The sequence below is a fragment of the Porites lutea genome, chromosome 3 (genome assembly GCF_958299795.1).
Source record: "Porites lutea chromosome 3, jaPorLute2.1, whole genome shotgun sequence".
In the NCBI taxonomy this organism is placed as follows: Eukaryota; Metazoa; Cnidaria; class Anthozoa; order Scleractinia; family Poritidae; genus Porites; species Porites lutea.
The window spans coordinates 45,689,014-45,708,431 of NC_133203.1; the positions used below are offsets into that span (position 1 = coordinate 45,689,014).

Sequence of the window (19,418 nt, forward strand, 5' to 3'; positions counted from 1 at the left end):
TCATGTAAACGTAATCAAATTAAAAGGAGAGATTATATGGACGGGCGGGTTACCCCCCTAAGCAGGTTACCTCACCTCCCTGGGGTCCCCCACCTCCGTGTAAACAGGTCCTTTGAGGTCTTTAGACAGCAGGGTTACGTGAGGTGTGGGTATTGAGCTGAGATGTAGGGTAGGTGATTTCCTTGTGTTGCAGGCTCAGATTTTACAGGAATAATTTTGTAATTAACTTTTTAAAAACATATTGTTATTTTGATCATGTGGTGTATGTTGTGTCATGTTTACCGGATGGCTTTTGCACCGGCACGAAAACCATACCGGACAGGGCTACAGTTCACACCTAAGAACGGTGATTTCGGTGCGACTTTTGTAATGGAGCGATGCTACGTCGCAGTCAGGCGCAGTAGAGTCAAAACACTTAAACATACATTTTTGTAATCTATGAATTAAGTTCGGCACGGCAATAGCACAAAGTTTGAGACCGAGCCGTGCCACTGCCGTGTAGCACAGCAGACCCTGTCGAATTTAATTGCTGTGTCGAAATAAATTCAAGTTGCTGAACTGAATGATTTCAAACGTCGCGCCACTGCCGTGCAAAATTCTATCAATTCAACCTCGTTACCAGGGACTGGACGGGTAGGAGAGAACCTTGGGAACGAATTTGCTTTGAATTGAGTTCGGCACGGCAGTAGCACGACGTTTGAAACAGGCCTTAACCGTCCCTGCACGATCACAGATTTTTCTAAACTTCAAGTTTATTTCACGGCATAGTCAACAAAATCAACAGCTACGCAGGCTTCGATGTTGTGTAATAAGTTTCAAGGGGGGACAATTTTGACTCTGTTCTCGAGGGGGAAAATGTCTTTTGGCGAGAGAAACTTCCAGAAACTAGCATTAGCTCCATTACCGAACATGAGAAGCTAAAACATTTCAACACTTCATCATCATCCAGTTATTGAGTTTCAGTTATTGAGCCGCTCTCAAGGCTCATCGATGAGAGACAAAAGCAATTTGATATTGTGCCAAATTGCTTCTTCTTAAAAAAAAAAAAAAGAAAGAAAGAAAGATAATAAGAGTGCATTTTAATGACTGATTGCCGCTTTATTGAAGATCCAAACAAAGTGCGATGAAGATAAGCAGTTGTGGACTCATAAATTGAGTTAGCCTGAGCATCAGGCCTTCCTGAGGGGCGAGGGGAGAGGAGATGTGAGAGGGGGGAGGGGGGGAGGGGGAGGAGGGAAGGTTTCTCTCCTTACGCTCCCCCCCTTTTTCGCCTCTCTCCTTCCCCTTTTGCCCCAGAAACGCCTAATACTCAGGCTAAAATTGAGTAGGTCGATGGCTTTGTAGTTTGTAGACAAAATGGAACCTACTTAAAATGACTCGTTGTTCCCGTGGCTAATCTTTAATTCAGGTTTGTAGTGAAAAAAAGACAAATGAGTGATTTAAGCTCTTGCAAATCTCCCCGAGGGTCTCTACCCAACAATGTTGAGATGCGTTGCTCCTGTAGTCAGCAAACCTTTATTCTTTCAATCTCCTTCAATCACATACCTTCCATAGAAAAAAGTATTCCTTTCTTTTATACAATTGCAAAAACAATGTTTTTTCCTGCTTCTTTTCGAGATACTGTCCGGTACCAGGGAGGGGTGCCGTTTGGATTTGAAGTGACCGGGATCAGTGATGGAATGGGGGCAAAAATATCCCCAGGGCTTCAATCAAAGCCAAATAATATTTCCCCAACCCTCCCCCTCCCCCCCCCCCCCCCAACACACACACACACGCAAAGAGAAACAAACAAACAGACAAAAAGAAAAAAAAAATCACTTTTTTATTGAAAAAACACTCACACAAAAAATACTTGGTTACGTTTCCACCCCCAAAAATCAAGGAATCAGAAAACCTCAAACACCGCCCCCTCCCCCCCCCAAAAAAATCCTTCTATCATCCCCCTCATTTGGAATCCGGACCTCCCCCGGGTTACAAGGAGTATCCTCAGATGATTTGCTTCTTTCATCAAAATTAAGGCGACATCTGTAGTGGTGCTATTTTGGCATATTTCAATGATATATTGTTTCTAACCTTTGCCATTTTTAATTAACTGCCCCCCACGGCACGGCAAAGCAATATAACTGATACTATCTAGAATATTCCCTTCGTAGAATCCATCAGTCGTCGTCGAAACAAGGTTACTGGAGACTGAAAGACGAACGAGTAAAAAATGAACGTCTTTCCCTTGGTGTTGCAGGTGTTGGCATTGGCTTTAGTTACTCCGACTGCAGTTGAATGTAGGCGGGGTGTATTCAGAGGTGCGTATTAAATACTGACTAATTCTCTCGTTATTGTTATAATCATAAGATAAAAAATGGCTGTACCGCTCAAATGAATCAACGAATCCCCTGATCTTCGATGTAAGAAATAACTTTGTTAAAAGCTTTGGAGGTTTTCCGTGGAATGTTCTTTCCGAGGTTGTTCGAATCGGGCCTGTCGGCCGTGTCGAGGACTACAGTCCAGTTTATTTCCCTCGATGCACACAAACCCTGTCTTCGAAACAGTTTTTAAAAGCATTCGTTTACCTCATGCCAGATTATTATCCCTGTAGCCTGCTTAGCAAGCGTTTCCGTGCGGTTTAGGAGCAAAGATTGAGGAACGAGAGTCAAAGACCGAGCAAAAAATTGCGCGAGTAAAAGAGCAGGGAGGGGGTGGGGAAGAATTCAAGAAAGGAAGAAAAAAAGTGTTTTCCGGGTTTCTCAGTCTAAAACCAGAATTTACCTAGCAGTGGGTATGCTTTAGCTTATATACACTGAGTACTTGACACTGAACTCACACTGGCTTGATTGTGTGCTGTGTCCTATGAAAAATCTGAGGTCAAAATATACTTTTCTAAAAGGCACGTATGGTCTCGAACTTTCGAGGAGTCCATTGGGATTATTTTCCGAGGGACGAGTATCAAAAGGGACAATTTCTTCGCAGTAACAGAAAATTTAGAGGGGGAAGTGCTTTGCGCTTGAAGAAAAGAAGGGTCTTTTACCCGAAGGACTTATCTGTGCCTGTTTGCTAGCGGTACACCAGCCGGCAGTTTTGCATTCCAAATTGTTATGGTGTTTGCTGTTTCAAGCTGAAATATACGTAAACACACGAGCCTATTTCTCACACCAAATCCTTTTCTACACGTGATTTTTGTTGTTGAAATACACAAAACTGAAAACAGAAGCCTAACAAGTAAAGAAATTTCTGATGCGCTTTAAGAGACATATGACTTTTGGTGCTAAAATTCACGAACATGACACCGTGCACAGAAAAGTGTTGTTTCTGATTACCTAGTAGAAATTCTTGTCCATTTGCCAGTTGTTGAAATGTAGATAGAGGCGCGCTGGTCTTGCTAACTACTTGTGTTGTCCTAACATTCTTACGGTCTATCACGAAAAACGAACAAAAATGATAAGCGAACTAAAAAAAGTGTCACCGAAAAAACAATACCGATTACTGTTCCGCCTTTGTACAAAATTCTGTGATCCTGCAATGTTTATAACCACCCTTCTGAAAGAGCCTGAGCAATCTGGAAAAAGTCGAATCGCAGAAAAAAAGACTTTTCAAACACGCACTTTCAACAGTTGTTTTAAAAGACAAGTCGACTGACTCAGACTTGTCCCACTTTCCTTTTTGTTCGCATTAACGTTTCTTGATGTCGTCCTTGTAAATTTATTCTTGTGTTTTTCAACTTGCGCTTCTCAATTCACTTTGCATGCCATTTTCCCCTTGGCACTGAACAAAGGTCTAAAAGCTCCAGTCGGAGATTTTACCCGTTTTATTTTTTTATTACACAGCCGCAGGCCAGGAACTTCTTAGTCAAAGAAAAACACTGATCGCACTTCAAAAGTATCAAATATTATCTCAGCACCTTAAGTGGAGACAGATTCACATGACAGAATTCTCAAGTGTAATTCCCTTAAATCACCTTGCTGTTTCGCTAGTCGCCAGGGTTCAAAGTCCGTAGTATTGCAGTTTTTTTAAATGATACCGTTCTTAAAAATTGAACTGAAACAAGTGAAACAAGTGAGATATCAATGCAAAAAAGTCTCGTAAAAATCCTAAATATCCCGCCAGATACGTCGTTATGATGATTGCAAAATTTCAGGTTTGTGTCGACCAGGTTTACGATAGTACTTCAATAACAGCCTAATAATACCTAATAATACCATCAACTGACGTGACACAACTCACTTTGACTCTGAAGATGGTACAAGATGACTAACGCACAGGTTGTCGAAACGTCAGTCACTGTCAACAACAGTTCCGGTTGATCATTCTCAATCTACTTGAGACTCTATCGTGTAATCAAAATACCAGACTCCCTTGTGTAAACATGGGATATTAAGGTGCCTAAACTTTTATAAGTATCTGGTGAGGAGGAGACATACTCTGTATACTTGAGAACAATCTCTTTAATTTAATCTCACAGGCCTTCGAAAAGCCGTTGGAGACTGTCCATACCAGAGACCAGCGGTGAATTGCCAACAGGGTTTGTTCTTATCAGAGCACGAGGAAGAATGTTTTGAAGACGAAGATTGCGAGACTTCTTTGAAGTGCTGCTCGAGAGGCTGTGATATGAAGTGCGTTGCTCCTGTCAATTATTCAGAATGTAAGTTATTTCAATCATGAACAGCTGTGGAACAGAAAGAGTAAAAAATTTCTTGAGTACGGCCCTTTCGCCGGTCCTGCTTGAGAAGACAGCCGACATTTAGCGACGCCCCCACTGGTTCCCCCCCCCCCCCCCCCAAAAAAAAAAAAATGACGCCTGAGAAACGAGTGCAGAAATTCCGTACTGATGACGCGTCATGCACTACCCAGATTTGGGTAATGCTTCTAATTGGTTGAAGCAATCAGCCACTTAAACGCACTACTCAGATCTGATCTCGTTTTCTGAGATCCGTCGAAATCGCTAAAGCTTTTTGGTTTTGCTCCCTTTTCAGTTTGAATCACTCCTTTGTGTGTGAACTCTTCGATCGTCTAATGCTTTATATATCCTTTAAACATCACTTTGGGTCGATTTTGAGGGGAAAGGGGATCGTCAAAACGCATTTCGTCATCCATAGGATTATATCACAAAGCGCCACTTACATGAGTGGACGAGGACCATAACCCTCTCCCTCCCAGAAGAGGCCAAAGTTCTATTTAGACAAAAATGAATTTCATTTTTGTCAAATGGAGAAAACTACGTACAGCACCATGTAAAACTACTGCCAAAGAGCCAATATATGAAATTCATATATTCAACTTTATCTTCCGCTTCCCGGGCATATTACGAGTCTTATTAATAATGACCAGCTCCCAGTTGGCTTGCTACTAGGCTCCATTAGTAAGAGCGCTGCACCAGTATCGCTAAAGGTCTGGGTTGGAATGGCAAAATGCCGGAAAACCTCAATTTTTTCAAGCTTTTTTTTCGCAACTGCATAAGTTGCGCCTTAAATTGACATGACCTTCTTTGCTGAGTTTCTCATGAAAACGTTTGTCATGGTTTTAATTTCAGGGTGCAAAGTACCAGTTGATCTCGGCATCGTGTTTGAGCCCTACAAAACCGTTCTGGGAAACATAACGAGAGTTGTTCGTAAAATGTCAGTCTCAAAGAAGTCCACTCACATTGCGCTGAGGACAATTGAAAGGGAAAGCGAGTTGCTGCTCAAGTTTAATGGAAGACAAACGCCAAAGGAAGTTAAGAGAATCATCGAGAGCATTACACCAAAGCAGCCGAGTGGAAAGATTATTAGACCTCTTATTAGCGCCCTTGAGTTGGCCAAGGACATGTTTAATGAAACCAGTGGAGGAAGACCTGAAGCGATTAAGGTATTGCTGTAAATCTAAAGTCCTTAAACTTTTATTCATGGTAAAATTGCGAAAAAGGGTGTACATGAACGGTAAGGGGGGAAGTTGAAGCCAATAAGAAAAAACCAAGAGAATTTGTAAATAAGAGGAGACTTAATAGATGGTTATCAGGTACAACAACAGAGCTTGAAAACAGCGACCCTACAATTTCAAGGTAGTATCCAATTTTTACCATAGCCATTCTTGACCTTAGTTTCCCTGTGCTAATATGATTTATTGTAAACGAAATTTGGCAATTAGTGCTCGTTCGCCATAAAAAAAAGGAAAACCGTTGTCTTTTATATGTTTCCAGGTGCTACCAACATCAGGCATCATTAACCCATCAGTTGTTATTGTTACTCAGTGATATTGAATTTTTTATCCCTTACTTGAGTCTTACTTGGTTAAAAAGACGCCCAAACGAGGTTTATACACTGTAGAATTTTGCCTCGTTTCTCTATTTTCAAAACTACTGTTAACTGCAATACCAGCTATTTGTCACTCTGTATACTTCAGGGAAAAATAGGTACACGCTAAGGTTGGCGCAGAGATTTCTCGTGGCATCGTTTGTGGTAGCCAACGACCAAAATTAATCATAATTATGCATGTCTGCCCAGACAGACGATCCCAGACGTCGTTACCCCGAAATAGAGGATTTAGTGGAGAATTGAGAGCTAGATTTTTTATGCAGTTTCGATAAAATGATTTGATTCGATACATTTAGTTGCTTTTAGCCTACGAAACCTGCTGATGCCACCACTGATTTCCCCGCGAAATGACGTTTAAGATGAGAAACGAAGGCAGAAATTCTGCCATACTGATAACGTGTCACTACCCACATCTGCGCAGTCGCGATCGAGTAGTGCTTCTGATTGGTTGAAGCTAATTTCCCTTGCGGCACGACCAATCAGAGGCGCTATCCAGATCTGGGTAGTGACACGTCATGGGAATGGAATTTCTGCAGTCGTTACTCAGACGTCATCTTGCGGGGAATCAGTGGTGGTGTTGCAAAATGTCGGCTGTTTTCTCAGCCTAGGTTGCTTTTTTGACCAACAGGTACTCCTGGTCTTCACGGACGGAATTTTGGGAGAAGACGAAGAAGAACATCGCTTGGAAGCCGCATCTCGTGCTTTAAAAGACTCTGGCATCCTAGTGCAGTCCATAAACATCCCAGAGATGGAAGATACGGTTAACTTAATGAACTTGGTTGAAATAGCTTCTAGTGATGTTTATGTGTGGAATGAAGTGGATAACGAGCTTCTGACTCAGCTAAAGAAACTGGAGAGAGAGCCTTGCAACTACTAGTAGACTAGTATCAGTGTTGTTTAAGGCTTATATTCACACTATACCGAATCGCTTTTTGTACCGACACGAAAATTGCGCTGAAATCACCGTAGTCATGTGTGAACTGAAGCCCTATACTATAACTAATCATAACTATAACAAATTATCAAATCTGATTGGTTATCAACTGTCCTGACTTCAGCCTTAATAGGACAGTACGCGTCATGCTTAAGTAATTGGACAGTACGCGCCATCACGCGCGCGCGTATGATTACAGACCGAATTGGACTCCAGTCAGTCCTGTTACCATTACTTCTGGTTTACGTGCGGCTCAAAAGTTATCCGGTTCAGTGTGAACATAACTTAACGGACCGTACACGGGCAAAAACTCAGTTCAAACGTTTGACATAGTCCTTAGAGCGATTTTCGTATGAATTACGTTACGTTACATACTTTGATAATAATTTGTCACGAACATCAAAACAAGCTGAAATATATTTTGTGAATTGTATATTGATGAAGTAATTAGAGGAGTTCATCAGTTCATTGATCAAACCGTTTATAGGCAACTGGGTAATATTTGGAATCGGACTCTTGACTTAATAGTAAAATTTACTGATTCCTAATCATAGAGTATGCAAGACATTAAAAAAGAAAGTGAACTTCGTCTTCTATTACGTTGGATCCACAAAAAGGGCAATGCCTGTTATCCTTTGTCGTTTGATTGTACCTGCCTATTTCTATCATTAGTTTGTGACTGCTTATTCGTAGTTTTACTAATGCCCTTCTCTCAGCTGTTCCTCTTGCTAAGTCTAAGTAACTAGAGGTGGTATGATCGGTTTAAAAAGATCTATAAAATTCAATTTTTTGAGAATGTTGAATCGTGTTCTCTTAACGGACACTCCTCTATAAGACAGACACCTAGACGTTGGTGCCTGCCTTTCTGATTACTCCCTTTATTTGACTACAATTTGATGATAAGATACTCTAAAACTAGAGCTTTTTATATGGCTACACTATAGTACGCGTTTTTATTTTAAGTTACCTGGTAACCAGTTATTGGTTTAAATTGATCGCAGTCTTAGGTCCAAAGAAACTGTGTATCACCAGATTCGTCGTTTGATTCGTTTAGGTTCGTGAACACGAACGCGAGTGCTCTCTTGCGCGCTCTATCTAATGTTGGAAATTACGATTAATAGCTCTATGAAAAGGCCATTCGATTCACGCTTTTATTGTATATTTCTTTGCCATCCCTGCACAACTACGACGTGAAAATGGCCAAATTTTACGTTCACTTGAGAACGTGATAAATAACTCATCAACCTCGTCGGTTCGGTCGACATTACAGGGAAATCTCAGACCAAAGCCGTGCTTTCGCATGTATAACTGTTAATAATTTCGTCATTTTCAAGCGACGACCGGAAATGCGGCTGCGGTTTGCAGGCTAGGTCACCTTATACCCAAATTTCTGTTTCAGCTCTCAGAAAATCTACAGGCTTCAATGTTTAAACAAGATTGGTGTAAAGGAAGGTAGCTACTTAAAAGATAAATCACTGTAAAAATTCTCCTGCGCCAATTCTACCCAATTAATGGTCATTGATGTAGAATCAGGGTAATAGGCTCCTTACAGAATCTGTATTGAGTGTTAAAGTCTGGGGTGCCGGGATCGCCGGTACATCCGTCCTTCCGTCGCTCCCCGACGCTTGGGACGTTTCGCGGGAGAGAAACGTCCTTATCGGCGACTCAGGTAAATTAAGGCATGCGTCCCCAATGATTCAGTAAAAAAGTGATGGGGGGTGGTCTATCTCTGAGCACGTAAGCAGTAGAAAGATGAGAATTTGCTAGATACATACATGTGTGGTTTCTGTCAATTAGGTGATGTTCAATTATGCAAATGTTGTCACTTGACTCTACACGGCCAGTAGCCTGCGTAGCCGGCGGTATTGTGTGGGTGCGAGATTAAAGTTTTGGCGGCGGAGCCGTGTTCCAAAAAAAGGGAGTAGGGACGAGGCGGTTGAAATACCGCCTGCCAGAAAACCCCGGTATTTCTCGCGGCTTCGCCGCTCGTGACGGCTCCGCCGCCAAATCTCACTCTACTACTACACAATACCGCCAACTACGCAGGCTACACGGCCAGAAAACAATAAAAAGTCTTTAAACAAAAATGGCAACACTTTTTGTTGTGAGTTATTAAACCGGACTGGTTTAGGACAATGTCTAATGCAAGGATCTACAAGACTGTGCTTGGCCTTTTTTGAATTTTCTACTGTTTTAGAAAATAAACGGCTTTTTCAACTAGACCCAGTCCCCCAAAGCAATTGTATCCTATCTTAACGCCTTCGATTTTAAACTAAAAAAGGCCAAGCACAGAGGTGATACATTAAACGGCATTAACATTATACAACCGGTAAAATAATTGAAGACACACGAAAAAGTGTTGCCGTTTGAAGAACAAGCTTTTTCAGCCGATGGAGGTCACGTGACCTAATTTGCATAATTTTAAAGCACAAAATTGACACAAACTAAAAATGCGGTTAGCTGGCAAAGTTTTATGTCTCTTCATCTAAAGCTCTTAGATATAGACCACCCCCTCACTTTTGAAGAAAGCAAATTAAGGCAAATTGAGACCCATGCCTTAATTTACCTGAGGAGTAGCGAGGAGAGACGTAGCTTACTTTCTTGGCGGCGGAGCTAGCCTGTACAGAGATTTTTATTTTTCTTTTCGTTCATTTCGAGCGCGGAGCGCGAGAAAGAGAAAATAATATTTTGTTCTTCCCCCACCACTACCCCCTTGCGCTAGCGGTCAATAAATCCCCCCCGTTTTATATCACGCGCGCTCGACGGACCTTGAAGAGAAAATGGACGGCCTGTGAACAGGCTACGGCGGAGCCGCGAGGGAAAATCCGTCGCAACATTTGATTGACGTGTTATCCTCTATCAGCTAATCAGAAACTCCCTTTGACTTGCTCCCAGGCCTGACTTGCTCCCAATCTTCACTCGACTCCGCCGCCAAAAAACTACGGCACTCGCCCGCCAATTCCTCTTGCTACGCTGGAGAGACGACTGTATTCGCGGCTAGATAAAGAATAAAGATTAAAAGTTTCGGCTCTTATTCCTTTTCGGGATACCCCTCTTTGAGAACCTTATTTTGCAAAGATATCTTCAATAACAATTGATTAATGTCAAGCCACAAAAATACAGAATAAGGGTCCTCCGGTTTTGCCCTACATGCCAGTGTACCTCTCACCAAAGAAACAGTTCAAAAGGTAGTAAGCCCATGAAATATGGCGAACGGGTAAGCGCTTGTCCTCTTCTCTCGCAGCCAGCGCCCTTTTTATTTTATTTCTTTTTTCTTTTTTTTTCCCTAAATTTCTATTACGCGTGCTACACTTGCGGTGCACAGGGCGCCACTGTAATCACTTCATGTCCATCCATTTTTACCAGAGACAGGGCACTATTGTGTAAAGATTCCCCTGGTGTCAAGTTCCTCAACAAAGACTCCTCTCTTTCCTGTTTCTGTCACTTGCGGGCGGCCAGCATTTTACTGACAAAGCCATGCTCTTTTCAAGGACCTAAGAATTCGTGTTGACATTGACAAGATCTCGAAAACATGACCGTCTGGAAAGCTACAGTCGTCGTGTTTTCCATAGGACTTATAATCCACGGATTAAAGGCTCGTAAGTACTGTATTCAATGTATGATCGATTAAATCTCACGCGTTTTTCCCCCAGACGTATCCTGACTTGAAGGTTTTTCTGTATGACAGGGCATGAATCGTATTTTTCTATTTCCATGCTTGCTGCATGGCAATCTCCTATTTTTACTTGTTTTGCCGTACCGCGCGCTGAATTTTTATTTATATGGTGTCAGCATCGTGCTCCAGCTGGTGAATTTTCTGCCCTTCGCCATTGCCCTTTGTTTATACAATCACCTCTCTCTTTCTCTGATGTATTTGCTTCTTTAGTAACCAAAGAATACGTGGCTGCTTGTATCAAATGATCTTTGAGTAATTCAATTGAATGTTTAAGTCACGTTCACCAAGGTTTTGCAGGGTTTTGACAACGAGTTTTGTCGACGTTCTTTAGTGTATATCGAGTGTTCATGACCGAATATCAGTCTGTGTTTGTTGTTTTTTACCGCTAATGAAACAAAAGAAATGCTGTAAATATTTAAGCAGTGAAAATTCTAAAAAAATATACAATGTTGCGTCTTGTATACTCCAAAATCTCGGCAAGTTTACAAGTGTGACCTGATGCGACGTGACCTCACGCAACACTAAATCTGCAGCACTTGACTTGTCACGGGCAGTCACACTCAGAAAACAAATACAGTTGAAACTCCATTAAGGGGCCACCCTCAAGGTAGTGGCAAGTGGCCTGTTAATGGAGTTTGGCCGCTCAATGGAAGTTAGTCATAGATAAGCATAATCTTTAGCAGAAACATCACTTTAATGTGAAACAAACGTGCATCTGAAGAAGCATTATTTTACAGATTGTGGAGCAGTATTAAAATACTGCTCCACAATCTGTTGTCACTTTCTATCTCTTACTACATTTTCCTTCATCATATTCTTAAAATGAAGCCACACTAATGCACCAGTCAATGTTTAGCTTTAGGGAGGGGGCCAGGCATACCCAGGGGGATTTGACATTTTACCCTATTTTCATGTCAAATTCTCTGTGATTGCCCAGGGGCCAAATGCTGGTGTCAATTAACCCTTCCCTGGGGGTGAATGTATGTTTTTTTTATAATGTTAATGCCCCTTAAATAATTTTAATTATTATTGCCACACAATAAACTTTTTCTCCCTCAACTACATGGAATCAGTGAATCCAAGGAATCCAGGTGAACCATAGGTGAACATCAAATGAACGCAAAGTTGTAAAGGTAGCCGGCACTATTATAAGCAACCTTGATCCCAGGTTTCTCTGGGTAAGTTTCAATAATTATGGAGGGCGCCCAGGCTCTGAGAAAGTTGGGTTCGCGAAATTGCAACTATCTTACAGCCTGGAACAGGCTATCTCGTGGTGGGCCTTGAGCTAGGTTCCATGCAGGCTCTTATCAAACATCTCCACCCTTGGGATCTTGAGTTTTGTCAAATCTTCTCACAAAACACATTGTAACATTGCCTCTGGAAATCATGCATTGCGTGTGCAACCTGTAGGTTTTGCTTATTTCCCAAGTTAACTTTAGGCTCTTGGCCAATGAGAAAACAGATAATGAGTACAATGTAAACAGTGAGACTTAATTATCTGGCAGCTCTGTATGTCCCTTTTATTTTTCTGCATTTTTTTTGTAGCTACCAGCTACCCCTTCAATTTTTAGCAGGGCTCATATGCTTTTAGTCGATCTTACTTTTTACTTACAGATTACTTTTTTATTTGCTTGCTTAATTTTCCTTAAAGTAAAAACTACTATTATGTATCATTGTAACTGCCACAGTGAATGACCACAACTCTAATTTAAGAGTAGTTTTGAACTTTTTTAAACCTTTTTTTAAATTTAAATTTTTACCTCTTGAAATAATGGTTATTGTGCACGTAAAATGTGTTCTTCCGTTGTCTAATATAAAAAAATAGGGCTGAGAAAAAAAGTAAATTTTGAATCAAACTAGATTGAATACAGTAAAACCCCGCGACTAAGAACCTGGATTTTTCCAAGTTAGCCTAAACAGCTAGGTTCTTATATAAATGGTAGTTAGCACACGTTTAGGCTATGTAGGTTCTTAAATAGGTTCTTAGTTTCCTAAGAAAAAAATATGAAAATAGCTAAGAGTATTTGGTGGTTCAGTTGACATATCTGATATTGTCTAAGTGTGCAGAAGTTTTTCATAGATTTTAGACAATAAGAACCTGTTTTAAATTTTAGGCTAAACAGGTTCTTAAATAGAGGGGGCTTAACTGGCAAATTTTAGCCTAACAGGTTCTTAAAATCCAGGTTCTTAGTCGCGGGGTTTTACTGTACTGGCCTAATCTCAGTGAACACTTATTTATTACAACTGGTTAAAATCTTGGTGCATGCCCTTCTTTTTTAACTTGCAGAGAACACCGTTTGTCCTAATGTCACCAAATATGGGACTGAGTGTCCATTAGACGTGGATAATGAGTGTCTGTCAGATCAAGAGTGTTCTGCTGGACGAAAATGTTGTCCAACGCCATATGATAATGAAGCCTGCCAACTCTTATGTTTGGTACCCGTACCGCAAAGTAAGAGGCATTTATAACAGTTTCTCCATAAAACCTGAATTTCTAGTCACAGTGAACCCTTCCGAAAGCGACCAATTCGCCTGCGAATTTTTTTTAATCTTCCCATATATATACATGATGTGGTCCAGGAGTGAAAAGGCTATGGTGGTCCCTAGTGTGCGTGCAATCTTTCAAATTATGGCGAGCACCGGTAGCCTGCGTGCAAGCTCTCCATTTGGGGGAGTCGCGAGAAGTAACGCGAGAGTCGAACGCGAAAGGAGGCGAGCGTTCTCACGCGGTTCGCTGGGCCTATTAACAAGTTCTCCATTCATGGCGAGCAAATTGACCCGCAGAAGAACGCCCCTCGCACTTGCTCGAGCTTGCTCGCAGACTAGCGTCCACCGCAACCTTTTTACTCCTAGACCTCCTTTCATATATGGGAAGGTTAAAAGAAATTGCCTCTCTAAATTTTAAATCTGCTAAACGGATTTCCCCATAGGGGTAGTGGTCTTTCAAACAAAATTGTGCTGACTTTTGGATGCTATTTCATTGGTATTAAGAAGCCACAAGGAAAAAAAAAAAGAACAGCAACAACTTTCTCTGACTTCTCTGTGAAAGCCCAACGCAGAAAGAGGACACTGTTTTTAACGGGAGAGAGCATCCAGAACGTAAGGACAACTAGGTGATAGTCACGCATACCTTTTCAGTTTTGACCTAACAAACGTTAGTCATGTTGTTTCTTCCCACAGCCAACTGTCCCGTTCCTGTTGATTTTGCCTTCATTTTGGACGGCTCGGGGAGCATATCATCGAGTAACTGGGTCCTCATCAAAGACTTTGTTAAGCGCGTCATTGACGCATTCGAAGTGCATGAAAAGGGAACCCACTTCGCGTTCCTCGAGTACAGCACGGAACCAAAAGTTTACTTAAGATTCAACGATTTTACTGGTGCTCAGCTCAACGGCGTTAATGTCAAGCGAAAGGTGGAAGAAATTTTGCAATCGAAAGGCAAGACTTTTATTGACAAAGCTTTAATATTGGCGAATCAGGAAATTTTTACTGTGGAAAGTGGTATGAGATCCGGCGTTAAAAAGGTAAGTCAGGTCACTAATGTTTGAAAGGATGTAAGGGCTAGCTCGTTAACATTACCTTGGATAAGGCGGATATTGTTAAAGTTCTAGTTTATTATTCTGTCACTGCTATTAATCAGATCGATGTGATCTTTTTTCCAGTTATTATAACTAGCGGCTAGAAGCGATTTGCCAAGGGTGCCTCATGCGTTTTGAACAGATGGTATTTGCAACTTATTTACAGGAAAATGCAAATTTAGTGTTGGCCTGGGGAACTGTGGGGCATGTGCACACTTCTTTAGGCCTTATCATGCGGTTTTGCATGAAACTCCCGGCTCCACCGCGGCGCATTTATTTGCAGCTGTTCCAGGAAAAAACAATGACAATGCCCATCTACAATTACTTTTTCTGCCTTCTTTCTCCTTTATGACTTAGCCTCGCGACCTTATTACTAACATAAATCTCTTAAAACCACTCTAGATGGCATTGGTGTTAACAGACGGGACTCAAACACCAGAACCCAGCCCAGAAGAAGCCGTAGATAACCTCATTGCCGCAGCACAAAATTTACATGACAAGGATATAGACGTACTTGCTCTTGGAATTGGAAGGGGTGTCGACCCATTTCAGTTACTCAACATAGCATCGAATGAGAATAATCTGTACGTCGCTAAGGCCTTCGATGAAATGTTGAACGTGGTCGGACAGCTTACTAAACGGGAATGTCTAGGTGAGTTAAATGATACAAACGTTTAATAAAACCATATACTGACGAGATACATTTTTTGACTCCGAAGATTTAAGTTTCTGGAAACATCAGCCACTGTTAGCAACAGTCCTATTAGGGACTAAACTCTCCGGGGGGTGACTAAAAAAAGTTTTATACCGGGGAGGCTCCGCCCCGAGGTCCAACCCTTTCCTTTTGATATACTATTTTTGACAGAAAAGGCACCCACTTTCACATACCTAGATAAGAACACTGCACCCCTTTTAACTCTTGTGTAAATGCACCGTCTTTGAAATATGAAAAAATGCTATACCAGTATGTCTTGTAGCAAGGGCGGATCTAGGGGGAGGGTGCAGGGAGTGCGCACCCCTCCCCCTGAAATGACCTTCGGTTTTCTAATACAACTAGTATTCTGCCAAAAAAAAATATATGTAGTTTATTGGTGTTGAAGTAGAGCAAGAGACGAGTGCACGCCCTCCTAAAAAAATCCTGGATCCGCCCCTGTGTAGACTTTCTCCCAGCTATAAAATGTGTCTGTTAGCCCCGTTAGGTCCTTTTACAGACCGAAATGATTGATTTCCCTACTCTTTCATATGGTTCAAATGGTAAAATCCCTACACTTTGCATATCTGAACCCTGAAAATGGTACCCCTTTCGGGCGGAGCCTCCCCTTATAAGCCATTATAGGGCTTACCTCCACAGAGTACACTCACTCTGTCGGACATATTGCACATACTTATGACATGACTCCTGGGTTTATAGTGTTTGCTTCACAAACAATAATGGAAAAACGAAAACTGTGAAACCAGTGAATCAAATGTATTTTTCTTTCAGCTTGTTCCGATCCTGTTGATGTTGTTTTCGGAATACCAACGTCCCAGAACATCTCAGTCGAACGTTTTCAAAGCATGAAGGAATTTATAAGCCAGACTATCGATTCATTGGATGTTGGTCCCATGAAAGTGCACGTTGGTCTAGTAACATACGGTGAGACTGCATCAACGATCTTAAAGATGGACCAACTTAATACCAAGGACGCCGTGCAGACTTTGACAAACGGTATCACCCAGCAAGGAAATGAAGTCAACGAAGTCTCTGCCATAGATGAAGCCTTCCACGTTACTTTCACAATATTTGGGGGTGTAAGACAGCCAGCTCCCAAATCATTTATCCTTCTTGTACCCGAAGGCTCCGTGAACAATCGACAAGAAATTCTTGCCGCTGCCAAAAGACTTAAGAGCTTGGGAGTGAAGCTTGTAACTGTGGGAGTTGGTGGAGGGGTAGATTCCGACCTTTACAAGCTTGCATCATCTCAGCCGTCTTCCAAGTTCTTTTACAGAATTCCAGATCGTGGTGATCTTAGAGCCCAGAGTAGAGATGTTGCCAGCGTTGTTTGCAAAGGTAATCTTTGCGGAGTAAGTGAAAACCCGCGAGTAATTAAGAACCTGCACATGAAGTATGTCAGTAATGTTATCACGTTTTCATTTTGCGTAATATTACAAAGTATTTGGGGAACTTCAATACAGTAACAGTTTTCTGAAGAATCTCCAGGAGAATTTGTTTAATCTAATTAAGGTGTAAATTGAGATTTCCTCGGCGACGTGTGAGATTGAGGTTGTCCGTCCAGCTCATTCCCAGCTTTCTCATCACGAGTTTTCTCATCAAGTTGTTTATTTTGTCTTCTAGGTAAAGCTGGAAAGTGTCCTCTCCTTCCTCCACGTCCTCCTCTCAGCTGTTCCGAACTTATAGAACACGAATGTGACGTTGATGCTGATTGCAAGAAAGGTCAGACTCCAATGTGTTGTCAAGATGGCTGTGGTGAACGGATATGTGCCGCTCAAGTAACAAGTAAGTCACGTTTTTTTTACTGTTAATTTCGTTTGATTAACTTACTCAATTTTGTTACTTTTGCCGATGGAGCGATTCGGTTGCGCACGACTGCTCTTCTTTCCAGTGTTATGTATTCCTTTTTTATTATATACAGACTGAGAAATACTCACCAAAGAGCTCTGTCGTAAATTTTCATACGCAAATGTGTTCTAGCCAATCAGAGGAGCGAACGATGGTTTTCACACCTCAAAAAAAATGATACGTCCAATAAGAATAGCGAAGGATGTGTTTTTCACTTGTCAGAAAAATGATACGTCCAATCAGAAGGGTTGTCATTAGATCCCATCGACCGTAGCCGCTTCGGACACCTCATGAAATTCACACAACGTGGTTTTCCCCTTTACTAATTAGGGTTAAGCACTGGCTTTTACAGGGTTAAGGTTAAGTTCCGATTAAGCACTTCCTCTACTGATGACGGTTAAGCACTGTTTCGAAACTGGTTAGGTTCTTTTTTGGGGGGTTGATGCTAGTATTTAATGTTACGTCCATCCAGCAAATGCTCAGTGGTCTTGTGGTTAGCGTAGTATACTGGACCACCTGGGTCGTGGGTTCGAGTAAAGTTCGAGTCGTACTGTCTTATATATCAATTTTTTTTCTTTCAAATTGAAGAGACTTGCACTTTCATGAACATTTCCAGCTTGAAATATCATCTAAGTGTGATATAAAAGCAGAAAACAGTTCTACCTTGTGTAAATTTCATAAGGGGAGAAAGGGGTTACGGCCGATGGGATCTAATGCTGACCAATAAGAAACCACAGAGGTGTGTGAGTTTCGCGCCAAAATTCCCGTCTTTTCTAGGCGCTTGCCGCTTGCAGCGCCCCTTCGCAGACATTCAACGAGAAAAGTTTTTCTCGAAGGGTTTCTCTCCTATAAAAAGTAAAAAACATCTCGGAAATTGGAGTGGAATAGTTTCGTTTGTTTCACTGTCGATGAAGTAAACTGTAGAGAGCCGGCGAAACGACGGCGGAAGGGGAAAAACAGAATGAGACGTAAGCTTGAGTTGTGCTTTTTATCGGGGCTTCTTTGTCTTCTATACCGGCGAGTTAACATAAATTCATTCATTTTTAATTGTGCATTTAGAACAAACAGTTAATATTACTTGCAGTTCTTGGATTACCTCATATCCTTACCCTCATTATGTTTTAAACAAACGTTTTTACTAATAAGCTGATATTTCGATGTCGTTGTCATTTCGCGGTGTGTAGCGGCAAATTTTAGCATTTTGGAAAGATCTGAAATAAAAAGGCCGCCAAAATGATGACTGTCTCAGTATGTATGTAAACGCAATACCACATGAAAAGTGCTTCGTACGGTTGTTACGCCCGCACTTTCCGTGAAGTATTCTCTATATCTGTGAAAGGTGCTGGTTCACCTTTTACGTAGTGCTAAAAAAGTATTTTCACATGTAGTTTTTAGCCAGTTTTTCAAACGGGAGTGAATTTTAGTTTTAAATTTACCTTATTTACAGGTGTACTAGCTCGTATGGTTCTTATGTTCCCTGCTAGTCCTTCCCTTCTGCTATCTTCGTGTCTGATCATAATGACTTGTATCCAGTGTAGGCTCATCCCCCCCCCCTTTTTTTTTTTTCGTTTAGCGTCGAATGCGTTTCCTGATATTAGGGAGTTTAAGATACGGCGACTACGGACTACGGCTACGGATGAACATGCTACTGCGCATGATCAAAACCACGTGACTGTTCAATTTTCCCGCGTAGTCCTGCGGCTACGGTGAGTTGTTGAGCTGTTTCGCGTAGTCGGGACTACGGAGAACATTTTGGGTATTTGCCGTCTCGGTTATTCAAGAATCTCGTCTTTTCGTAAAAAAGTTTTCAATTCACCTGCTTTAAGTGAGAGGGAAGCGAAATATGTAAGTTGTGTCTAATTTCTGCTCAGATTTACGCTTTTAATCCACTGTTGTGACTACATTTTTATCTAGCTAAGCCCATATTTAAATAAGCTTCAGATTGACGGCCGAGGATAAGAGAAATCATGCAGGTAATTTACTTTCTCTTCGCACTTGAAAAGTTTCAATGTTTGTTCGAACTGATTAGTGTGTCTTTCTACTTGTGTGACATTTGTTTATGCGAGTTTTTGTATCGCATTTGCTGAATGAAAATGATGTAAACATCTTCGAGACAATCGAAACTCGGCATTTCAATACTTCAAACTACATCAAATCAGTAGTCGGAGAAATCCACCTTCTAAATCTAATAAATGAGCTATTACTATTTCTGTCTATTTCTTTAATATTTGACATAAGTGGGCGAAAAAAATTAAACCTGTGTAACCAAAACTGGTCAAAACTTTGTTCACCAATTTCACCCGAAGTAATTACGTGTAATTGCTTCCTTCAAGTATGAAAGAATTTGTTCATTGTTCTAAAGATAAGATCACATGCAAAAGTGACTTGC

The 19,418-nt window shown here is 41.3% G+C and overlaps 2 protein-coding genes across 2 annotated transcripts in view; both read left to right on the forward strand.

Annotated features, from left to right (window-relative positions):
* The first annotated feature begins 2,153 nt into the window (after positions 1 to 2,153).
* Positions 2,154 to 7,927, forward strand: LOC140931260 (integrin alpha-2-like). The gene is made up of 4 exons (XM_073381028.1): positions 2,154 to 2,300; positions 4,454 to 4,633; positions 5,522 to 5,835; positions 6,910 to 7,927. Exons 1-4 carry the CDS (start codon positions 2,213 to 2,215, stop codon positions 7,156 to 7,158), a joined length of 831 nt encoding a protein of 276 aa, XP_073237129.1. The 5' UTR covers positions 2,154 to 2,212; the 3' UTR covers positions 7,159 to 7,927.
* A 2,717-nt stretch (positions 7,928 to 10,644) lies between these two features.
* The window catches only part of LOC140931255 (uncharacterized), a 76,406-nt gene continuing 67,632 nt past the window's right edge, over positions 10,645 to 19,418 (forward strand). Inside the window, exons 1-6 of the mRNA XM_073381024.1 lie at positions 10,645 to 10,814; positions 13,179 to 13,343; positions 14,072 to 14,415; positions 14,872 to 15,121; positions 15,953 to 16,519; positions 16,805 to 16,966. Coding sequence (XP_073237125.1) covers positions 10,748 to 10,814; positions 13,179 to 13,343; positions 14,072 to 14,415; positions 14,872 to 15,121; positions 15,953 to 16,519; positions 16,805 to 16,966 — 1,555 coding nt within the window. The 5' untranslated portion in view covers positions 10,645 to 10,747. The remainder of the gene's footprint in view (positions 10,815 to 13,178; positions 13,344 to 14,071; positions 14,416 to 14,871; positions 15,122 to 15,952; positions 16,520 to 16,804; positions 16,967 to 19,418) is intronic.